Source organism: Habropoda laboriosa, unplaced genomic scaffold, assembly GCF_001263275.1.
Source record: "Habropoda laboriosa isolate 0110345459 unplaced genomic scaffold, ASM126327v1 scaffold105, whole genome shotgun sequence".
Classification (NCBI taxonomy): Eukaryota; Metazoa; Arthropoda; class Insecta; order Hymenoptera; family Apidae; genus Habropoda; species Habropoda laboriosa.
Genome location: NW_017100206.1, coordinates 380336 through 401328, shown reverse-complemented (window position 1 = coordinate 401328; position 20993 = coordinate 380336). Strand labels below are relative to the sequence as shown.

General features: G+C 42.4%; 1 protein-coding gene across 4 annotated transcripts in view; it reads left to right on the top strand.

Moving 5' to 3' along the window:
• Window positions 1-16612, top strand: part of LOC108570594 (glutamate receptor ionotropic, kainate 1-like) — a 63482-nt gene extending 46870 nt beyond the window's left edge. For 3 of the 4 annotated variants that reach the window (XM_017932476.1, XM_017932475.1, XM_017932477.1), the window contains 12 exons: window positions 1848-2147; window positions 8523-8621; window positions 10280-10453; window positions 10673-10891; window positions 11161-11376; window positions 11674-11758; window positions 11844-11982; window positions 12422-12559; window positions 14823-15021; window positions 15099-15327; window positions 15555-15820; window positions 16158-16612. In XM_017932476.1, coding sequence (XP_017787965.1) covers window positions 1848-2147; window positions 8523-8621; window positions 10280-10453; window positions 10673-10891; window positions 11161-11376; window positions 11674-11758; window positions 11844-11982; window positions 12422-12559; window positions 14823-15021; window positions 15099-15327; window positions 15555-15820; window positions 16158-16394 — 2301 coding nt within the window. In that variant the 3' untranslated portion in view covers window positions 16395-16612. The remainder of the gene's footprint in view (window positions 1-1847; window positions 2148-8522; window positions 8622-10279; window positions 10454-10672; window positions 10892-11160; window positions 11377-11673; window positions 11759-11843; window positions 11983-12421; window positions 12560-14822; window positions 15022-15098; window positions 15328-15554; window positions 15821-16157) is intronic. The other variant, XM_017932478.1, reaches the window with a different exon arrangement.
• Window positions 16613-20993: the final 4381 nt, after the last annotated feature.

Sequence of the window (20993 nt, the reverse complement as noted above, 5' to 3'; positions counted from 1 at the left end):
ATTCGAACGTTCAATACGCGACAATTTGCACGCTCGTCCTCTTTTCGACTCCTGTTCTTCCCGTCTGCTCCCGATCCGCGGTTTTATCAAAAAATTCTTTCGCACCGCCCGCGACACTACGTAAAAATATTTCAATATTCCCTCGCATCCTAGTCTCGCTTTCGTGTCACTTGTTATTTTCACGCGATCCTCCCTCTCCGTACTTTCCCCCCTTTTTTTTCATTCACGTTGCCGATGCACGCGAAGAAAACGCGAGAATTTTCTCCCTGTATCGGAGAATTTTCTCCCTGTATCGTCAGTTTCGACCGATTCACCCGACGAACACCGGACACAATTTTTCCCAAATGAAAATCAGTCTCGAAAATCCTACGTTCGCCTGTTCCGGGAGAAAAGACGATTTATTTTACCAATTCGAGCGCGAATATCGCGGCACGAAACGAATCATTTCACGCGTAAGATTCACGGTTTAGTTGCCAATTAACCCGGGGCAACGCTATATCGAGAGGTGTATAAATAAAATATTGTCGTGCAATACGCGATAAAGACATTTATCAATTGCGGTAATGATATTTTCATTTTCCCCTTGTTTATTCGCGGGAACGGCGTTTCGCGCGAATTCATCGCGTTCCCAGTTGTAAAAACCTGAATAACCCTGGGGTGTGTTTAAACGTTCGGAGTGTAACGCGTTTAAGGACGTTATAACGTGGTTCGATGATGTTTGCCGTTGAAATAACCGACGTAAAATAGGGAACATCTGGTGCAGGACGAGTAACGAGATAACCGCAGTGCTTTAGAACCGATTACCCAGGTTTCTTCGATCTTTTTTACACAGGTTCTCCCTTATGATAACTCGGCGATAGAATCAACCTGTATGTATCTCACTTTATACGTGCTATTCCAAACGTGGAGCAGAGATCAGAAGCGAAATCGCGGGGGAAACTGTTTCACGTCTCAATTACGCGGCTCCGAATGATATACGAACTTACCGGCCGAAGCTTTTTCTCATCTCGAACCGAGACGGTAATTAAGGCACCGCGGTTTAATGGTAATTAGAATACAAGGTTAAAATTACTCGAAGCTCTCGCGACACTTGGATGTTCAGGGTGCAATTACATTTGAGCTTTTCTATTTCTCGTATTATATTCCGTATGTGAATCTGCGGGTAGAGAAAACACAGAGAACGACATCCAGTTCTTCTTTTCCTATTTTCCTAAAACACGCCCGGCTTCTTTAGTAGAAAGAATAAATGTAAATGAGCATTGCTCCTGGTGCAGTTATAGTCGGTCGCTTTTATTATTGCGTTTGCGTTACTTGAAAATTCTATTGTGCGAAGATCTAGCTTCAGTTAACGCCGTTTTGGATAAAACGAAGAGGTGAGGTTGTTTTATGAATATTGAAATTACATCGGACTTACCTCATTTTTGACCCCAATTATGCATTACAATATTGCATTTGGTGTACTTAATACTACTACATTTATGTACACTCGCTTGAAAATTATATTACGAAGAGATCTAGCTCCAATTAACCCTTTCTTGGTTAAAAAAAGGGAAGTTACAAAGTTGTTTGTATAAATACTAAGACGACGTCGCACTTACCTCGTTCCAAACTTCAATTATGCAAGATAATTGTAAAAAAAAAACTGTCCTGGGAATAACATTGTAACTATGTAGATCCTAACGACTCTCCGTTCAACTTCAACAATGTCGCATTACCGCAATCGTTAATAGCGTAACGAGAAAGGAGTTTCGAAATGAAGTTCGTTAAAGATAAGACACCGAAGCCGAAACTGAAGTCGAGAATGGTTCGTTTCACGAATGAAAAGCACGGGAAATTTTTGTACCCAGGCGATCGCAGACGTGGTCGAGTCCATGAAGTGGACCACTTTCGCGGCTATCTACCAAAACGACGACGGCCTGTCGCGGCTCCAAAAAGCGCTGTCTCTTAGGCGAAAGAAGGACAGCATAATCACGATAAGAAGGCTCAGCGAAGGGATGGATTATCGGCCAATCCTGAAGGAGATTCGCGCTCTATCCATCTGCAACTTGATCGTGGACGTTGAGCCGAATAACATCGTCGAAGTGCTCTATCAAGCGAAGGAGGTCAAGCTGCTAGCGGACTACTGTAATTTCTTAATTACTTACCTGGTATTACGCCACATTCTACTTTATATGCGTAGATTTTGTCCGGGGAACTTGCAACCATTCCCCCTCTTTACGACCGACCAGGTTCTGTTAATCTTCGCGCGAATTCATCGCGTTCCCAGTTGTAAAAACCTGAATAACCCTGGGGTGTGTTTAAACGTTCGGAGTGTAACGCGTTTAAGGACGTTATAACGTGGTTCGATGATGTTTGCCGTTGAAATAACCGACGTAAAATAGGGAACATCTGGTGCAGGACGAGTAACGAGATAACCGCAGTGCTTTAGAACCGATTACCCAGGTTTCTTCGATCTTTTTTACACAGGTTCTCCCTTATGATAACTCGGCGATAGAATCAACCTGTATGTATCTCACTTTATACGTGCTATTCCAAACGTGGAGCAGAGATCAGAAGCGAAATCGCGGGGGAAACTGTTTCACGTCTCAATTACGCGGCTCCGAATGATATACGAACTTACCGGCCGAAGCTTTTTCTCATCTCGAACCGAGACGGTAATTAAGGCACCGCGGTTTAATGGTAATTAGAATACAAGGTTAAAATTACTCGAAGCTCTCGCGACACTTGGATGTTCAGGGTGCAATTACATTTGAGCTTTTCTATTTCTCGTATTATATTCCGTATGTGAATCTGCGGGTAGAGAAAACACAGAGAACGACATCCAGTTCTTCTTTTCCTATTTTCCTAAAACACGCCCGGCTTCTTTAGTAGAAAGAATAAATGTAAATGAGCATTGCTCCTGGTGCAGTTATAGTCGGTCGCTTTTATTATTGCGTTTGCGTTACTTGAAAATTCTATTGTGCGAAGATCTAGCTTCAGTTAACGCCGTTTTGGGTAAAACGAAGAGGTGAGGTTGTTTTATGAATATTGAAATTACATCGGACTTACCTCATTTTTGACCCCAATTATGCATTACAATATTGCATTTGGTGTACTTAATACTACTACATTTATGTACACTCGCTTGAAAATTATATTACGAAGAGATCTAGCTCCAATTAACCCTTTCTTGGTTAAAAAAAGGGAAGTTACAAAGTTGTTTGTATAAATACTAAGACGACGTCGCACTTACCTCGTTCCAAACTTCAATTATGCAAGATAATTGTAAAAAAAAAACTGTCCTGGGAATAACATTGTAACTATGTAGATCCTAACGACTCTCCGTTCAACTTCAACAATGTCGCATTACCGCAATCGTTAATAGCGTAACGAGAAAGGAGTTTCGAAATGAAGTTCGTTAAAGATAAGACACCGAAGCCGAAACTGAAGTCGAGAATGGTTCGTTTCACGAATGAAAAGCACGGGAAATTTTTGTACCCAGGCGATCGCAGACGTGGTCGAGTCCATGAAGTGGACCACTTTCGCGGCTATCTACCAAAACGACGACGGCCTGTCGCGGCTCCAAAAAGCGCTGTCTCTTAGGCGAAAGAAGGACAGCATAATCACGATAAGAAGGCTCAGCGAAGGGATGGATTATCGGCCAATCCTGAAGGAGATTCGCGCTCTATCCATCTGCAACTTGATCGTGGACGTTGAGCCGAATAACATCGTCGAAGTGCTCTATCAAGCGAAGGAGGTCAAGCTGCTAGCGGACTACTGTAATTTCTTAATTACTTACCTGGTATTACGCCACATTCTACTTTATATGCGTAGATTTTGTCCGGGGAACTTGCAACCATTCCCCCTCTTTACGACCGACCAGGTTCTGTTAATCGAGGAAGGTAGCTGCGTGGCGTTAATTAGTCCTTTCGTGAATGAAATTTGGACAGAGGTTTCGTTCCAAAGTTATTTCATTTTTTTTTTCTAGACCATGTCTCCATTTTTTTTTTAAATTTGATAATTCATTTAGCGATAAAAGATGTCGCGAATGAATGTCAGATGAAAGATGTCTTATGAATGTTGAAGTTAGTGGTGACACCGGATGTTTTTTTCTGTGGTTGCAAGTTTATTTTTCGAGAAGTTGTAGAATGTAAAAAAAAGAGGGTTTCGAACGATACGAACGCAAAGGCACTTTGCGTTTATCCTTTTACAAGCGCAACGAACTCAAAATTGATTTTGCACGTCTGGTGGATTGGTTTTTCTCAAAAAAAAAGAAAAAAAAAAAGAGGGACGAAGTTATTTCGGGAAATTCACCTGTTCACGTTTAACGTACATTCTCTGCTGGAGGTAATAAAGCTCAGACAACAGAGAGATATTTATGAGATTGAACGTCGAGACTAAGTGAACATACTTGCAGAAGTAGACCTCGCAACACCGGTACAACTTTTCCACATAATTCTGCAAAAGCAGTAATACGTTAAATTTATTGAACACGCCTCTGCGACTTAGTATAGGAGTTAGAAACTTCACGTGAAAGTCTAAACATGCCTTAGAACGAACTTACTCAATATCCAAAAGCTGCGATCGTGTTCAACTACTTCGACTTGTCTTCCAAACAATTCGATAAAAAGAAACTCGTATCGCATTCTTTAAATTTCCACTTTTCAACTGTTACCGCATTCGATCGATTATGTACTAAAAAGCTAAAATTACTTTCACTGGTCTTCCAGAAAATTTACTAAAGAATCTCACGTCAAATTTCCAAAATTCCCACTTTTCAGCTCTTACGACATTCACTCGTTAACTATCTTCTAAAGAGCTAAAATCATTTTCTCCAATTACTTCCATTGGCCTTCCAGAAACATTCACCGAAGAATCTCACATCAAATTTCCGAAATTCCCACTGTTCAGCTGTTTTCGTTCCCTCGTTCATTCGTCAACCGTCCAAACCTTCGATGGTTCCGCGAAACTCTCGCTTCCCGCCAGAAATCGTCGCGCTTAAAAATGTTCTCGTCACCGGTGGACAGCCAGCAGAGGTAACCGGGTTTTCCTGGCGGTTGCTTTTCCAAGAGAATTTCATTAATAAATCCGCGGAACGCATCGCGGTCACGTTCACCCCCGGCGTAGTAACTGCATTAGCCGGGTTACAATTGCCGGGCTTTTTATTAAACGGTCCCATAAATTGCTGCGAGTAATTGTTTTCAACGATACGCCGGTAATGGCGTGCCACCTGAACATTCCTTCGCCTCGCCACCGCCCCCGGAATCCGCTTTTTATGACGCATTACCAGCGAGCACGTAACAATACCTCCATAAATAACGACGTTCGCGACGCGTCCAGGGATTTCGCGCGAGGCGTATCGTTCCTTCTCCTTTTTTCCCCCCTTCACCTTTCCTTCTTCTTAGTCTTTTCTTTTTTTGTTTCAAAGCGGAACAACGCTCGACGTCCTTCGAGCGACACGTAGAGGGAACCGTCTCTCCTCCTCTTTGTCCGCGTCGTGACGCGCGTGTTGTACGCGAAGACAATGCGAGGTTTCAGTGAAAGTTGCGAACTCGCGCGATTTACGGGTGAGTTCGAGTGGAAAAAAGGGAGGAAGGACGTTGCGTTTCGAAACGGTGGAAAATGTTGCGCGACGAACGTGGGGGTTGTGTTCGTGTTCTTAGGGTGCTATTTTCGCAGGATGATTTATGGGGGCCAGAGTATCTCTCAGTCGGTGGAAGTTTTTAGATGGTGGGATGGTTCGTTTCTTTTAGCTGTGATTGTCGGGATTTTGGGGGTGCCGCGTGACGAGATTGAGAGATTATCTCGATTTGTCACGGTGTAAGGTGATGTTGAGAATTCTTCTTGCCGTTCTTGGGAGTTTATAGTGTCCCTGTTTGGTAGCTGTGATTCAAGACACTCTTTTACTTGTGTACCTTTATTACAAATTCCCTAGGATTACAAATCAGCGGAGAATAATTGTTCACCCCTTGGTTTATCATTTTTTTTTTTTTTTACAGCTGTTAATTGGACGAGAAAAGTTCAACTACTAGCTCTGTGCAAGAAGAAAAATATATTTTCTTCTGTTCCAAGTACTTCTCTTGATACTTGAAGGAGGACACTTTTTTCTTTGCACGATCTGGTATTATATTTAAAGTTCACCCTTTGGTTTATAATTTTCTTTCACAGCTATTAACTGTTTTGACACTGTGACGGACGAGAAAAATTCAACTACTAGCTCTCCACAAGGGCAAAACATTTTGTTTCTTATTTTTATCCCAAGTACTTCCCTCGATACTTGAAAAATTGTGCTTTGGAACCCTTCGTTTCTATTTTATCATCAAACAAGAGACCAACCACAGAACCAATTCACTATCGCCTCATTCGAAAACACTAAAAAGACTTCCGCGTCAGCTCGACCAAACCAAATTTCAAGAGAAAACTACCTGTCGAAGAAGCAAACAAAATTCCCTTTCGCCTCTTAAATCGTCGCGTTATAACGTCAATCTGAAGAAGAACCTCTTTGATCGCGGGCGACATTTCGGCGGATGTTGTTCGAACGCCCCTCTCCGTCGTTTGCAAATAACGAAATTCGTCTGTGTACACACGTGGCGAAAGGGCAGGAGGGAAAAGAGGCGGGGTGCCGTGTCGTATGAATTCGTGAGAAATTTCACGATGCATCTATATTTGTCCGGACTGTCGAGAAATTCGTGGAAGGCGTCTGGTTGAACCGACTCGAGACACGGGGTGGACCCACGTCAACGTCATCGTTCCTTCCTACAGCCCTGATGCCGCCATTTCGATAACCCTGAACGTCTCTCCTCGCCCTCCACGAGGTCGACCTTTCCGAATCAGCAAATATGTCGTAATTACAGTTCGAGTGGAAATACACGGTACCCGGAAAATGTAGTTAGGTAACGACATGTTTGTCCCATGTCAGATCTGACTTGATGGATTTCAACCGATAGTTTCACTTCCAACGTGTGTAATTCTCAACTGTTTAAAATTGCCGATTCGAGGTTATAGAAAGATTGGCTCGGTAACTTTAACGGCTTCGTAGTTGGAGATTGCTTTGAGGACGGTAACAGGAGGCGCACAATTAGTCGCTGAAAGTTTATTGCACTTCGTAACAAGATGATATAACGTGATACACACACTACCGGCCAAATCTTTGGAATCACATGCATTGCGAGTTGCACCAAAATTCTTAAAAAAAAAAGTTGGCATTTATAATAATCTTTTAACGAATCTTCTATCGTTCAAATCAATCGAAACGAGATAAAGTGCTATTGATCTCCACATCAATTTCAAATCAATGAAGAATTAGTAGCGAATATTGATGTAAATTGGCAGATGATTCCAAAGTTTTTGCCGGTGGTGTAGTTGGTTGGCGAGGGGAATGTATGGATCTTGAACTTCTGTCCTGGTTTTTAACGGTGTATTCATTTTTCGAAGTTTTGTAGAGTTGAATAGAGACTTTTCTTGTACGCTGCTTTCTTTTCATTTTAATTTTTAAATTTGTTTTTAACTTTTAATTTCAAGCTATCCTATCTACCAATTTTTCACTTTTCAGAGTATTTTGAAATACTCAGAGCCTCAAGTTTTCTTTACTTTTCGAGCAAAGTTAGAATGCCCTTCGTGGGGCTTTAGAATCCAATTTTCATCACTTTTCTTCAATATCCAAAACTGTTAATTAAGAAAATTATTCCGAAGAAGGGCTGCTACTTCCTATTTCAATCTCCAGATTCAATTACCGCAATACCAAAGCAATCTAACAGAAACTTTTCGAAGATTGAAGTCCAGAACTGAAAAAACGCCCGAAAGACGTGCAATTTCCTGACGTTTCGTGCAAAAATGATTCGAGGAAAAGCAGTCGGTCAACAAAAGATCACTTGCGCGCACTTCCGCGTTCCGTCTGGCCTCCGTTTGCAGATACACTTCTTATCGTTAGCGCGGAGTTTCGAAGTTATTTCCCGCTTGTTGCACCGAGACAACGGGGAAGCAAGGCGAACGACCCTTCAAACGCTCGTCCGCTTAAGATTCCAAGTTTCACGGCTGCCGGCGCGGAGGTTGCTGCTCGTCGAATAGGGTCGACCCCGTTCAGACTCGCATACATACAGTGACGAATCGCTTTTTCGGAGGCCAGCGTGGATTCGAAGAAGCGTCGCAAATAGATGACGCACAGTTGGAAAGCTTCGCTTGGATCTTGAGCCAGGTAGAATTGGACCGCGACCGATGATCGATAATTTTTCGAATTATTCCCGATAAGTTCGAACGAACGGCTAGCGGTGAATTTTCGACTTCGTTTAACGTGAATTAACGTGCAGATAGGTGGAATTATTTGCTCTGATTTCCTTTGATTCAGGTGTACGGGAATAAATTTTAGTCTCGAAGTTTATAATCTCTTTTTGTAGTTCAGACGATATAAAAAAAATTTTTTTTAGATCTACCATATACCAAAGTTTGATCAAAATCGACGATCATCACTTTGGGGCGTTTCTTTTTTGTTTATCTCTTATTGTAAATATAGTTTCTTTTAACAGAAATTTTTGCACGAATCACAGGACTCGACGAAAGTGCCAATTTCAGATGTGCGAAATGGAACCACGACTAATATCACTGGATTCAGCTTGCGGGAGAACGACGTGGAAGGAACTAATTGGGTAAGTACAAAAAATTTACCCTCTATCCGAACTTTTTCTCGTACTTCTAAGCAATTTAGTTTTCAGAAAAAATTCACTCTAGCGATTTTCTTATCTGACTGTTTCCTTCGTAATTGGGCGCAGCTGACGTCGATGTTTTTGCTATTCAATTTTAGTATTTCAATTCGAGCGAGTGTTGAGCGTGATGAACGTTGAGTGTAAGATGATTTCTGAGAACTGACATCTTCTGTGCGTTAAACAGCTTTGAACCTGGCTTCTAAATATGTTTCTCCGACATGGTAGAATCTTATGGCTCAGCTAGCAATTACTACATACTTCTATGAATGAATTAATAAGCAATCCTCCTAAAGACTTCTACTTCAAGAAAATCATCTCAGAATACATAACAAAATCGAATATAATTTATCATGTTATTCGTAAAATGAAAATTTTATCAGAAACTAGAAAAAACATTAATTAATTCACCAACAACGCTCACATTTTTCTCAACTTGACGTGCCACAAAAATGATCAATTTTATTTTCTACTAAATTTTATGTTTCCCATTTATTTGCAACGCTGTGACCTACATTCTCGCTGTAAAATAGAAATGATAGCTCAACATGAAGAGTGAAAAAAAATAATTTTTAAAAGTTACACTTTTTCGAGTATTAGTTAACGAGCCATTAAGGCCTCGAGATGAACCCCTAATTTTTTCCCAAATGAAAAATCCCTCTGAAATACTTGAGGGAACAGTTTCACACATGATCAGTACCTTTCCATCGCGACCTTTTTAAAATCATCGAAGCATCGTCTGGCGGGAGAGTTGACCGAACGCCAAAATTTCAGATAATTACTTCATTAACCCCGCGGGATAATGGAGCACCGGTAGATGCTCCGTTTCGAGGGTGCAACACAAGGGTCGAGGACCGTTTGCCGTAAAATCTACCCGCGACACAGTACTTACGAGCAGCTGACGGGCTGCCTTAATTTTCGTTTCATTAGCCCGCCGCCGATTCGCTTTGTATCGCGTATAGAGAGCCCGTGGTACACGCGAGCAATATCGTTACGTTTCCCTCTCTCTTCCTGTATGCAAAACCCCCTTCTGCAACGATTAAGCGTGTTGTTTTATAATTTCGCCAGATTGGACGGTTTAATGTTTCATTTCTCGTTACAATGGTACGCTCTAAGTGTAAGCGTGCCGCCTCGTTTCTCGAGGCATTGTTGAACTACAACGTTACAGTGTATAATACCGCTGTGGTTCTTCTTTTTTCTTTTTTTTTTGTCGGTGTTGCAAGACGTTCACCTTTTGTTCTCGCTGTTTCAAGAAATTAGACGTAACCGTTGCTCCTTGGTGATTATTTTAAATTACGAGTTGCAAGTTGCGTTATTCTTGCACTCTGAATTAGCAAACCACTGCGCCATGGTTGGTGTAATTTTTTTTAACAGTGACTTCTTTCTTCAAATTACTCAAGTATCGAGGTTTCGTTAATTACGAAAAATAAAGGATAATTAAAAAGAACCGCGAGTGCTTTCAATGAAAAAAGTTCTGTCGCTCTCCTTCTTTGATTATTTTAATTAAAAATTGTAGCCTCCTATCGAGGATTCACGGTGAAATAGCTGAACAGATGGTGAATTAAACGTAAATCTGAATATTCGTCAATTTTCATTTCGCCAAGGTGGAATCGGCTGTTCTCTACGATTCCGTCTTCCTCGTGTACAACGCGTTGGAGGCCTTGAACGCAAGGAACAAGGACAGCAAGGAGCCTGTAACTATTGACCCGGTACCGCTCTCTTGTGAAGATGCAGAGAAATACAGCGCAGGTCCCAACATTACCAACCTGATGCGCGAGGTAAAGGCCTCGTCTACTCTTCTCGCCACTTAAATCCCGCGAACTTTCCAATTCCTCGAATTAAACGCGCCTAAAGTTACCAGCTACGTTCGATCTTTGTCGAAAAATCAAATTTTCACAATCGTTCCGAACACCTGCTAACACTTCACACAGAAAAGACACAATAATCACTCTTTAACGAAGGATCGAATTTAATTGAACGTGAGCCTGATCCTTTAGCTGTCGAAAGAAGGAAAAATCACAGGACCGATGATGTTCGACGAGAACGGCCGTCGTTTCTACTCGAAAATACGAATCATGGACGTGAGAGCGGGGGAGAGTGTTCAAACTGGATACTGGGATCCCGACGGTCTTCATTCGATCGACAGTGAAAAGGAACGAAAGGATTATCTGTACAAATCCATCGAACAGAAGAAGTTCAAGATTAGCACTAAACTGGTACGTGTTCTGTCAAGCTTGCGTTGGAATTAGTAGAATCTCGGTGTATATCGTCTGTTTGACTGAATTCATTCCGATGACAATGTAGCCGATTGGTCAAGGTATCGTTAGAGGCTTGACGAACCTGGCTACTGTTGTTGTTGACAAATCGTCAGTAACAAGTAGGATCTAGGGAGGCGGATGTAGAATTTCTGAAGGAGTTGATTTCTGTCGAGACTAAGTGAATAATCAGTGTTAACAATTAGCGTGAAATAACGGTGATTCGTCAGGGTCCACCGTACATAATGGAGGTAACGGACAGCGCAACTCGAGGTATAGCTATCGAGCAAACGCGGTACGAGGGCTTCTGCATCGATCTCATCGAGGAGATTGCCAAGCTGTTGAATTTTAAATACGAGTTCGAGTTAGTGCCCGACGGGAATTATGGCACGTACAACAAAGAGACGAAACAGTGGAACGGCTTGATCAGACGTTTGCTGGATCGGGTAGGTAACAATTTTTCGAGCGACTTGTGTTTAATTGGAGAGCGTGTAGAATTAAAATTTCAATTAAAAATGAAACTCTACAAATGGGAGAATTAAAAATTGATTCGTTAACGTATGCATGATTTTTCCCTGCATATTTTTTTTTTTTTTTTTATCAGGATCAAAGATAGGACATTCATACTGGATATGCTTTTTTCGTAAAATTCGCTCGTGTTATTATTGATGAAATTTTAAAGAGCGATCGTAGCGATGGAGAAATGGATGTGAGGGAAGTTATGCGTTGAGAATTTGTTTCAGGATGCAGATTTAGCTATTTGCGATCTTACAATTACGTACGAGCGGGAAAGCGCGGTAGATTTTACGATGCCGTTCATGAATCTAGGTACGCCGTCTGAAATTCCTTATCGCGTCCAATTTTCACGGTAAATCTCGTGACACTGCTATTTCATCCGGTGTGTCCAAGTCAGGTATCAGCATTTTATCGAGAAAACCGGAGGAGAAGGAGCCGGATCTGTTCTCGTTTCTGTCACCGCTGTCAACAGACGTCTGGATTTACATGGCGACTGCTTTCTTAGCAGTTTCGATAATGCTCTTTCTGCAGGCTAGGTAAGATTTCATGGGAAATATTAAGAAACCTGGATGTCCCTATCGAGCTAGCTTTTCTTCTTAAAAATAGCTGAACGTTCGAATTCAGAAAATTCTTAGGAATATATTGTTTTATTTAATGAATTCTTTCCGACAGGATTCGCATAATTGATTCAAAGCCGCCGAGTTTCTATCGCGGCGGTATTCGCAGGCTGCCAGAAAAATGGCGAAAGGTGATGAATAATAACGGAAATTATTTCGACGACCGATCTCTTTTCGATTAGATTTCCAAAAATCGGAAAAAATTCATTTCCACACTTAATGTATATAATTTTACTTTATCTGTAATTGTTTTAAAGATACATCTTCGCTCAGTTGCTTTGAGAGATTCTGAATGATAAAATTAGATTGGTGTAATACGAAGGAGTGTAATACGCATTGTAATACGCATATTTTTCAGAATGGCGCCGGAAGAATGGGACAATCCGCATCCCTGCAATCCAGACCCGGAGGAATTGGAAAATAATTTCAACCTGAGTAACTCCATGTGGCTCACTGTCGGCTCTATCATGCAACAGGGCTCCGATATACTTCCCAAGTAAGTCCGAACCGGTAAACTTAACAAAGCACCTATGCCACCGCAGCCCACCTTACGTGCATGCAAAGCCGCGCAATAATCGCGAGACAGAAACCGCAACACCACCACAAAGAGATGCAACCGCGTCCCAATTACACGCGTGAGTTCCTTGGCTACTTTATGAATACTTAATCAACGTACCGTAAATTTTTGAAAAATCAGCATTTGCCCAATCTCTCCAGGTTGATTTTTCCGAGTAATTTAGATAAAAGTCGAGTTACTAATCTAATATTTTAAGTAGAATGTGACAGTTGTACACAGACGAAGAGGAAAAAAAGAAGAAGGAATATTCCTGAAATGCGAAATATATTTAATAAAACTCACCGTCACAAAAGAGTGACATGCTGACAAAAATCTCCACGCTACTCGCCTAATTATTAAATCAGCGTTTTATTCGTCTTCCGGGCGTTCTTCCCTGTGTGAAGGATTTCGCCGCGTTGAAAAGGAATAAAAATCCTGTCGGCTCACGATCTCATTATCCTGCTTAAGGAAATAAAATATTGCGGATCGTTTGTAGGAAAGCCTACAGAGAGACGGTGCCAAAAGCAGACGCGGCGCTTTTTTTCTCCCACCCCTCCTCCGCATGGTTCCCGTGTCCCCGGCGAGATCCTCCTTTTTTCACGACAATTAAGCTTAACGAGCCGCTGTTTGCCGGACATATTTGAGGCGGCTTCCCACTTATTAGCGCCGGCACGGCGCTAACTCTCCGCTCGTAACATCGCGCGTGTTTGCTTGCTACATACTGACGACAAACCGACTAAAGACGGCGACGGCTAACAACGGTTGTGTAGCCCTCCTAACTACTTCGTAGCCACTTTCTTATGCTGCCTGGACGTGGCGTAGATCGCCGTGATTTGCATGTAAGTAATATTTCGGTCCATGCTTGCTGTAGCTCGGTCTTGCGGCGGACAACGACGCGCGGATGAAATTCTTCACGGTTTTAATTATCGGTGACGTTTATTTAGGTGGTTGTCTGTTGTAATGTAGAGGAATTATTTTTGAAATTGCTTTACAGCAACTTTTTGTGTACAAAGTGCGTGAGAAGAGGTGATTCTTCGTGCCAGGATAAATCGAAATTGTAGAATAAGTTACTTTCGGATGAAACTTTGTTTTCCAAAAGAACTTCATTTGCTATCGTATATTGGCAAAAATTGATAGGAAGCAAACTGAACTTCGTGCCTCGATTTTTCACGCACCCTCTATTTTTTCTCCCCCTCGGTGTTGATATATCCGCCAAGAGGAAGACCAAAAGCTACAATTTTTCTCCAACAGTTACGTTTCTATAGAAGACAATTTTCATCTTTGTTAATTCAATAAACGTCGATCTGTTGGAAAATCGAGTCACGAACCTCGTGGTAAAAATTACGTTTAAAAATTCCGGGTAAAATGTAGGATCGTTGCATCGTTTTATCGATTTCGCGCGGCGGCAATTTAATCGCGATTCATTTGTCGTCGTAGGACACGGTTCGCGAGGAAACAATGTCCTTTGTCTCTGTTTACCCGGCGTCCTGTGCAAGCTCGTGCACGCGCGCTATGCTCGGCAAACAGGCGTCATTTGCATACGCGACCCTTTAGCTCGCGCTTAATTAGGAAAACGCGATGCACGCTGTCTCCGTCTCCGGCTTTTGCGCCTCGGAGTATCGCGTCGAGATGCTCCCATCCACTCGTCTCGAGCACCGGACGATTTACCGTGGCGTCGTAGAGCACGATTGGGTAATCTGTACGCAGATTTCACGCTTTCGACGAAACTTCCTACTGTGCGTCTTTAAGAGGAAATAACGCGACTCGTGCCACGAGCGAACGTGGCAATTTGTTCGAGGGAACGTGCAGTTGAAGCTGTTTGAAGATTTCGGATGTGTGCTTTTCACCGTGTATTCGTTAGCGAAACTATTTTTTTTTTTTTTAAGGTCTGCGATGGTTTAAAATAGCGAATAACGTTTTACGTGAGTTTTGGGAAATACGGAGACCAGTTCTCTCTGTGCCCTCAAACAGCGCGCAATTTGAACACTAAAAATCCCAAGGGAGGGTAAAAAATGATCCACAAAATAAAAAATTTAAATTTTGTATCACAAATGCAACAACTCTGAATTACACATTATGTTTATTTTTGTGAACTGAAATTGAATGAAAATTAATTGAAATTAAATTAAATTAAAATTTGAAATTGAACCTTCGTGTCAGCTTCACAATACTGGAAGAAATATCTTCTGCCTTCTGCACTTAGGGCACCTTCGATTCGAATGGTGGCCGGCATGTGGTGGTTCTTCACGTTGATCATGGTTTCCTCGTACACCGCCAACTTGGCTGCCTTCCTGACAGTCGACAAGATGGACAATCCAATTAAAGGTGTAGAAGATCTCGCTAAACAGACGAAAATCAAGTACGGAGCTGTTCTCGGTGGATCCACCTCTGCTTTCTTCAGAGTAAATTACGATATTCCGACACCGTTTTCAACGCCCATTCTATCTCTCGTTCGATGACAATATCATTCACATCGCAGGATTCCAATTACTCCACTTATCAACGTATGTGGGCCACGATGATGGAAACTAGACCAAGTGTATTCACGAAAACGAACGACGAAGGTGTCGAACGTGTACTGAAAAAACGTGATTACGCTTTTCTCATGGAATCCACTACGATCGAGTACAGAATGGAGAGAAACTGTGATCTCGATAAGGTTGGAGGTCTTATCGACAATAAAGGCTACGGTATCGCCTTGCCACGAAGTAAGTCCAACAATTTTTAACCTTCCTTTAACCCTTTAACCCTCGAGATTTTGTTTCACTTTCCACATCGCGCTATCTTTTCTATTTTATTGCATTATTACTTATTTCTACACGCCTAGGAAATAATTGAAAAAAATTAAATCGATCCTGAAAATCTGAGAGTTAAAGGGTTGATTCTACTTTACTCTAGCTACACATAACAACCGTGAATTTCAATTATTCCTCAGATTCTCCATACAGAACCCCTATAAGCGGCGCGATACTGATGCTGCAGGAGAAAGGGGTGTTGCAGGATCTGAAGACGAAATGGTGGAAGGAACGTGGCGGTGGATTGTGTTCGAAAACCGACGCAGAACCGACAATGTCCAGCGAGTTAGGATTGGCCAACGTCGGTGGTGTATTCTTGGTCCTCCTGATCGGATGCTGCGGCTCGTTCGTCATCGCCGTCTGTGAATTCCTGTGGAATGTACGAAAGGTCGCCGTGAAGGAAAAGGTGAGTCCCCCTTTACTCCCCTCTCTTCCTCATCGTGGAACCGTTATCTCACCCTTGGATCTCTTTTACCCCGAAACGAATGATAAATTTCCCTCTGCGTCGCGTGTGCCTCAAGAAACGAAAGAATAATTCCTTTGTGCGCGGGGGTGGCCTTTAGATTCTCCTCTTTGAAAAGAAACAGACAAATGGTGACTGCTAATTTTTATGTCTTTGCCCCCGAGTTAAAACGAAAAAACATCCACGAAGGCTTTCTTTTTCCTTTGCTATCGACGGTTTATTGGACGGAATTAAGCGATGGCCGGAGCTCTGAGACCGTTTTTCGTCGGCTTTCTTGCAGGTCACTCCGTGGGAGGCGCTGGTAGCCGAATTGAAATTCGCCGTGAACATTTGGGCGGAGACGAAACCCGTTAAAATCTCGAAAAGCAGCGGCACGAGTTCGATGGAGGGCGGCATCGGTCGAGCGGCCTCGACAGCCCGCTCGATCGTCGGCTCTTTCCTTCGCCTCGACATCCTTGACAAATTCGACAAAGATAACAATACCAACAATTGCAGCGACGATCGCAAGATCAATTAAGATCTTCGCCCTTTGTTACACGGATTAACGGTGATTTAATTGGTAGTTATTGAATAGTTCATTTTACCGAGAAACACACGTAGATTGTCGCAGAGAAGATCCACCGGTACGTGTACCCTTTTATTTGTGAATAAGAAAATGGTAAAGATAACTACAATTTCCTGCGAGATTTCTGTTCAAATTTGTTCGACTAATTTTTAAACAAGTAATACACTCTACGCGACACTTTTATAAGCTCCTGCGGGGACAATCGTGATGGAAATAAAGCGTAAAACTGGATTCGGTTGTAATTTCTTCACCCGAGATAGAATTGTAACGCAATTTAGTAAACGGCAGACAGGATAGCGAAGGTAAAGATACGAGAAGAGATTGGTGAGAAGGATCGAAGGAAGCACAGCGTACAGCAGGGGAAGAAAAGGAAACATCAGACCTGGTTGTGCCTCCGCGCATAAAGTCGTCATTCTCGAGAATAGTCGCAGAATGACGACGTCATGGAAGGCAGAAATCTTCGCTGTAGGTCCGGAAAGGAATCCAACAATATTTGGACTCGACCACAATGGCGCTAACGAACCGTGCCCTTGGTTTAGAAGATTTTCGTCCCGAGGAATCACCTGGAGGTCCCCAGATACCAGTACCCCCCGAGTGCTGCAGGCCGGCATCTTTGTGTCATTATTACCGAGAGACGTTTCTGTGCGTAAGGATCGATCGTTGGAGGCAGGACACTTTTAACTTCACCGACCAGGAAAGTCAACGAGCAACTGGTCCCGTAAGTGACGTCAATGATCCCTTCGATACTTCTATTATCCTCCTTGCATGATATTTTAATACCTTTTGTGAAATTATGGGGACTTTTGCGACGATTGAGGTTGACATATTGGAGGATCGTGAGAGTTTTAATTTACGGAAGATTGGTTGGATCGTTCGTGAACGAAATTAGGCATTTGTCGATATTTTAACAAGCTTAGTTTAGAGATTCGGTAGATGTAGATTTCTATGCATTTGGAATATTTGATCGCTTATTTACAAAAATTCCAAGTTTTTCGATCTTCACCATAGATCACTTTTACGATCACTCACATTTTGCAATCTTCAAGGTGTTTTGAATTTTCTTGAAATTCACGTGAATAATTGCAATTTTCAATAATTCCACTCGGTCGAATTGTTGAGCAATGTTCTCTTCGCCACGCGGAAATCTACTCGATCCTCGATGGCGTCGAGATGGCCAGAACGCGGAAAAGCATCGCGTTTAATTCGAGCCGGCACAAACGAAAGGATTTCGAGGTATGAAGTCGTACGGCCGCGCCTACCGGTTGTTTGGTGATAAAGGTGTAAGGACATCAATTAATACTTGTTTTCATTGCAGCGGTAAAAGCGGATAGCACGATTACGGAGAACGTTTACGGCGGTCGAACGAGCTGTTAACCGTACGGTATTTTTGCAACGGGACGGTTCATAATCGCGAGCGTTTCGTGAAATGAAACTTTCCTCTTTTTACGGCTACGCTGACGCGTCTTTTACGAGCCACGCGTGTTTAGAGCCTGATATGGAAGTGGGTGTGTTATTAACTGTTGCGTGTCACGTTCTAGTTGAACACCGTGAACATTTCGTCGAGTTTACGAACTGTACGATCCACGTGAATTCCGTGAATTGTAATGGATAAACGAAGATTGTTTCGTGCTTTCACGGTTTTATATCGATCGTTTGTTGAATTGATGATTTACAGATGGAAATAGTGGATAGTATTCCTAAAGAAGGTGAGCTTTTCTTCGAATAACACGTAGAAAAGAAACATTTGAATAAGCGAAGAGTAGTAAGAAAAATAATTTAATAATGTGTTGGGTAATCTCTTAAGTAACATTATTGGAAGAAATCATCGACGAGAAATTGGTAATTTACTTGAAACATTTTCACATTTCTTTGTTTTTTAAATCTTCTTACTTTTCTTCCGTTTTTTAAATCTTTCGTACTTTTAAAAATTATCGTGTACCAATGCTCTTTTCTACGTTTCATTCTTTTTTAATTTTCCCTGAAAATTTTAATTATAATTTCGAACCCTTCAACTAATTATTCTCACTAAACTACATTGTTGCCTCTTTACAGGGCAACCTAACAAAATATTATTTTTCCATCCCTCTATTCTACCCGTTTCGCCACAATTCCCTCCGTGTAACATTACACGTTCCCCAACCCCTGTTCGAATCATCTTCCACATCGAAGCTCCCGTTTTATTAACACCGATGTAACCTTCCCTTAACGAAGCTTTCGGGGCAATAAAACTTATCTTTCTCGCCGGTAGTATCGTGGTAAATCCGTTGCATAGGCGGTTAGCGAAACCGCGGTCCGGCGCGATTTAAACGGCCGGGGGATTTAGCGGATTCAGATTATCGAGGAATCCCCTTAATCGACGCCGGAATAAATCGTGTTTGCCGAGGGGTTAATTAAGTTTTATGGTACGAGCGTGGAGCCGCCGTTATGCAGGTGTACGCGGCCGCGTTATCTACGATACATCTTCATCTTGGCAAAGGCTGACTTGGCCAATTGAAGCCTTCTCCACTCTCCTGCCGATGGTACGCGCGCGCCTTCGCGATCTTATCGCGACGACGACGAAAACAACAGGTGCACGAAATCACGGCCGTCTGCCTCTTCGAACAGAGATCCGCCGGCCCTCTTCTCCTCGCGTTGTCCTTTACGACCGCGCCGAATTTCAAATAGAATCGTAAAATTCTATCCTCGTCTCCGTTCCACCAGAGAGACCCCGCTGATGCCGCTTGTCGTGTTCACGACGAGAGGAAAGAGGAGAACAAGAAGGTATAACGTCGATTTGGAAGAATGATTTTGGTCGAGGTACTAAAACATCCGGGATTAGCTTTTCCTTCGACGTGCTGTTGAATGTCTGTGTTAATGGTCTTGAGTGGCGATAGAAAAGGTTACTTCGACTTGTTAACTGGGTCGTTAATCGATAAAATACGTCCTTTCTGGAAGGAGAATCGAGGAGATGAAAATTAAAGGTGCGTGCTCGTGAATTAACGAGTAGGTAAATTGAGAGAAGGTGATTGGAGGATTTTTGTTTTGGTTTATGAAAATTCTCTCGTTCACCTTTTATCCATGTGTGTTGAAAAAATCTCAGTTTTCTTTTTTTAAAGTTCGAATAATTCTTGTTAAGTTACTCTTGGTACATCAGCCGATCAAGACTACGAAAATTGTCTCCGTCACCTTTTATCCATCGTCAGAAAAGTAATGGGTCATCGAACCCTTCAACTAATTATTCTCACTAAACTACATTGTTGCCTCTTTACAGGGCAACCTAACAAAATATTATTTTTCCATCCCTCTATTCTACCCGTTTCGCCACAATTCCCTCCGTGTAACATTACACGTTCCCCAACCCCTGTTCGAATCATCTTCCACATCGAAGCTCCCGTTTTATTAACACCGATGTAACCTTCCCTTAACGAAGCTTTCGGGGCAATAAAACTTATCTTTCTCGCCGGTAGTATCGTGGTAAATCCGTTGCATAGGCGGTTAGCGAAACCGCGGTCCGGCGCGATTTAAACGGCCGGGGGATTTAGCGGATTCAGATTATCGAGGAATCCCCTTAATCGACGCCGGAATAAATCGTGTTTGCCGAGGGGTTAATTAAGTTTTATGGTACGAGCGTGGAGCCGCCGTTATGCAGGTGTACGCGGCCGCGTTATCTACGATACATCTTCATCTTGGCAAAGGCTGACTTGGCCAATTGAAGCCTTCTCCACTCTCCTGCCGATGGTACGCGCGCGCCTTCGCGATCTTATCGCGACGACGACGAAAACAACAGGTGCACGAAATCACGGCCGTCTGCCTCTTCGAACAGAGATCCGCCGGCCCTCTTCTCCTCGCGTTGTCCTTTACGACCGCGCCGAATTTCAAATAGAATCGTAAAATTCTATCCTCGTCTCCGTTCCACCAGAGAGACCCCGCTGATGCCGCTTGTCGTGTTCACGACGAGAGGAAAGAGGAGAACAAGAAGGTATAACGTCGATTTGGAAGAATGATTTTGGTCGAGGTACTAAAACATCCGGGATTAGCTTTTCCTTCGACGTGCTGTTGAATGTCTGTGTTAATGGTCTTGAGTGGCGATAGAAAAGGTTACTTCGACTTGTTAACTGGGTCGTTAATCGATAAAATACGTCCTTTCTGGAAGGAGAATCGAGGAGATGAAAATTAAAGGTGCGTGCTCGTGAATTAACGAGTAGGTAAATTGAGAGAAGGTGATTGGAGGATTTTTGTTTTGGTTTATGAAAATTCTCTCGTTCACCTTTTATCCATGTGTGTTGAAAAAATCTCAGTTTTCTTTTTTTAAAGTTCGAATAATTCTTGTTAAGTTACTCTTGGTACATCAGCCGATCAAGACTACGAAAATTGTCTCCGTCACCTTTTATCCATCGTCAGAAAAGTAATGGGTCAGTTGAGCGTTGAAAAATTCTCAGTTTTTTCGTGTCAACTTGAAGTTCGAATAATTCTCGTTAAAAATTACTATTGGTACATCTAAAATTTTCTATCAGACTCCAATCAAGACGACACGGTACCTAAAGGATACTTTACAACATAATGTAAAAATCA